General features: G+C 42.0%; 1 protein-coding gene across 1 annotated transcript; it reads right to left on the reverse strand.

Annotated features, from left to right (window-relative positions):
- Positions 1 to 267: 267 nt before the first annotated feature.
- LOC136477038 (acyl carrier protein 3, chloroplastic-like) lies at positions 268 to 2,844 on the reverse strand. The gene is made up of 4 exons (XM_066475048.1): positions 2,681 to 2,844; positions 1,870 to 1,965; positions 1,370 to 1,492; positions 268 to 654 (listed from the first exon to the last, which is right to left on the reverse strand). The coding sequence occupies exons 1-4, from the start codon at positions 2,729 to 2,731 to the stop codon at positions 529 to 531; spliced, it is 396 nt and encodes a 131-aa protein (XP_066331145.1). The 5' UTR covers positions 2,732 to 2,844; the 3' UTR covers positions 268 to 528.

Genomic DNA, 2,844 nt, shown 5'->3' on the forward strand with positions numbered 1-2,844 from the left:
TGTTTTCCTCCATAACAGAGCTAAATTGGGGCCATTGTTTAGGGAGATTAAGAGTAGAATGGCTTCCGATTTTGCAAGTTTTGTTCTCTGTATAAATGTCCCAGAAGTTGCAACTCTCTTTCGGACTGTATTGCCCCCGACTTTGTTGTTCCTCGTGTAAGTATGTGACCAATGATTTTGGCCGGAGCTTGTTGATTAATGGAACTGTGTTTCCATCTAAAAATACATGTAGTCGACCTGTATAAAAAGGTTCGGCGTTGCTCATCATTTCAAGTAATAATTGTAGTATGATCCTAGAATCCCGGATGGTTTGATTCTTCTTCTGGGGGAGAAACAATTCATACAACAATGCACCTTAGCAGTAACAGATTACACCACCGTAATGTTCAACCGCTTAATAAAACATCTCGTATTATTACCACACGGGCATAGCAACAGAAGTGCAGCGAAAATCAGTCTTCAGACCATAGAAACCTAGATCAAGGGAGAGACATAGAGTGGTAGGCCAATGATAGAGGAGATACAGATCTATGCCTTCCCAGCAACAAGCTTGTCGATGAGGTCAGCGGCGTCTTCAACGGTTGCGATCGTCTGCGCGCTGGACTCCTCCACGCTGATATCGAAGTGCTCCTCAAGGCCCATCACAATCTCAACCTGTGACAAATTTGGAAGGACCTTAAGTAAAATCTTGAGGAAAAAAATATCCAAAAGAGCAAGCATTCGTCTATCAAATTAGATCACCTCCCTCCGGCCTGAATAAATCCATTTCTAGAGATGTCCTAAGTCTATTTGATAGAAAAATCTCGTATTATTACCACACGGGCATAGCAACAGAAGTTTGGCTGAATTTGATAGAAAAAAGTCTGGTATTTATGCCACAAAATTAGTATAGTTAGATACACGAAATATATTTTCATGTTTTTTTTTTGTTGTCAGAGATGTTAGTACCTTTTTGTATAAAATTGGTCAAACTTAAGAAAGATTTGAGTTATGACAAAGTTGATTCATCCAGGGAGGAGGGAGGGAGGGAGAAAGCATTATCTGTGATACTAGCCATAACATTCTTTCGAAGAGATTCTTTGGTCCTTATAGGGAATACAAATTACAGACTGACTGACAATGTCCTGAAGGAGTAAGTATGGAGTACAGTGGTTATATCAAAGTTCCTAACTCCTAAGTACGAAGTGGATAGGTCATAGGTTACATACAGTTTGCAGTCTATCTAATTATTCAGGAAAAAGAAAAAATGGGACAATGTAGTTGCATTAGGCTAAGTTTATTGACAGATTTAACAACCATACATTTCCATCACAAAATCATTTAAAAAGTGACTATATAGATGGCATCAGCAAGAAATATTGTGATTTACCGTGTCCAGTGAATCCGCACCAAGTTCAGAGAATTTGGATTCACCACAAACTTCAGTGTGGTCAGGAAGAGCAAGCTGCTTCTTCACAATTTCACAAACCTTGTCCACTGTATCCTTCTTGGCCTGTCACAATCCATATTTTGAAATGTCATTACGTTTGCAGTATAAGAGAATATATATTTAAAAAGGTGTCACTGGAAGTATTGGTATCTTGCTAGATCAAGAGCACTACAATTTTTCCTTGATTTCCAGAACAAAACTACAAAAGGTAAGGAAAGAAAACAGAGCCCTTCTAACAATATGGAACTTTGGTGATTCCTGACCATTAGTATAGATTACTAGTAGTTCAGTTGAGATCCACAGACACGGTAGATTGGGAAATCAATAGCTTTGTCATAATAATGCACACAAGCAATAACTCAGAAAAATCACTAGCTTTGTTAGGATAAAAAACGTAGCCCAATGTACTTGTGTATTGAAAGGTCAAGTATGAAACTCACAGCGCAGGAAACAGATCTCATAGGCACTGGTTGCAAGTGGAGGAATGTGTTACCCTTCCTCACTGGGGAGAAAGCTAGAGAATTTGTGCTGATTGCCTGCAATTCAAGGGAGTACAGTTAATTAAGGAGCATGAAGAAGGATCAAAATATTTGACCTGTCGTGTGACCAAAATCAAGGCTATGAAACATAGAACTACGATTGCAACTCTATCCCCTTCAATTGAAAACCCATCAGGAATAAATAATTCTATTAGAAATATTATTGAGTGAAAATCAAAGATGTACTATTATGTGCAGTATATCAATTGAACACGCATCAACCATTCTGTCCATGACCTAAGCCTGTAAGACCAAAGTATGGTTACATAAATAAATGAAAAATTCATCGTGTACGTGCAAAGAAAATTCTTAGTGATCCCATCACGGAACCCATTTGTGAAAGATCATCAACTTTGCATGAGCAGATCTGCACAAATCCCCTTTAGAAACGGCTCAGTGAAGCCATGGACACCCATAAAGGTCAGCTTTCCCCCTAAAACGAAAAAAAAAGGCTTCACCCAGCCGTTAATCCAACACATGCTCTCGCAGTGGTGAGTCACCAGTTCTTCAGTTCACCACGAGTGCAAATCACGCCGAGGGACGAAGGTCTCTCTAGATCACGCGCACGCATCAGAGGCAGGAAACCTTACTAAACCCCCCAAACCCTGCGCGGGACGCGATAGGCAGGCAGGATCTAGAGGCTGAGAGACCGACGGGCGGACAACGAACAGCAGCAGGTGGCGCTGGCGGCCTCGGATCTGAGCATAATTACCTTGACGGGCCTGGCGAAGGAGAGGGCGGAAGATCCAGCGATGGAGGCCATGTTCGTCAGACGGGCACGAAGAGGGGAGGCGGCGGGCACGAAGAGCGTGAGAGCGACGGGGAGGTGGCTGGCCGCTGCTGGGTAGGTTGGAGTTGGAGCAGAGTGGCCTGGCC

The sequence above is a fragment of the Miscanthus floridulus genome, chromosome 8 (genome assembly GCF_019320115.1).
Source record: "Miscanthus floridulus cultivar M001 chromosome 8, ASM1932011v1, whole genome shotgun sequence".
Classification (NCBI taxonomy): domain Eukaryota; kingdom Viridiplantae; phylum Streptophyta; class Magnoliopsida; order Poales; family Poaceae; genus Miscanthus; species Miscanthus floridulus.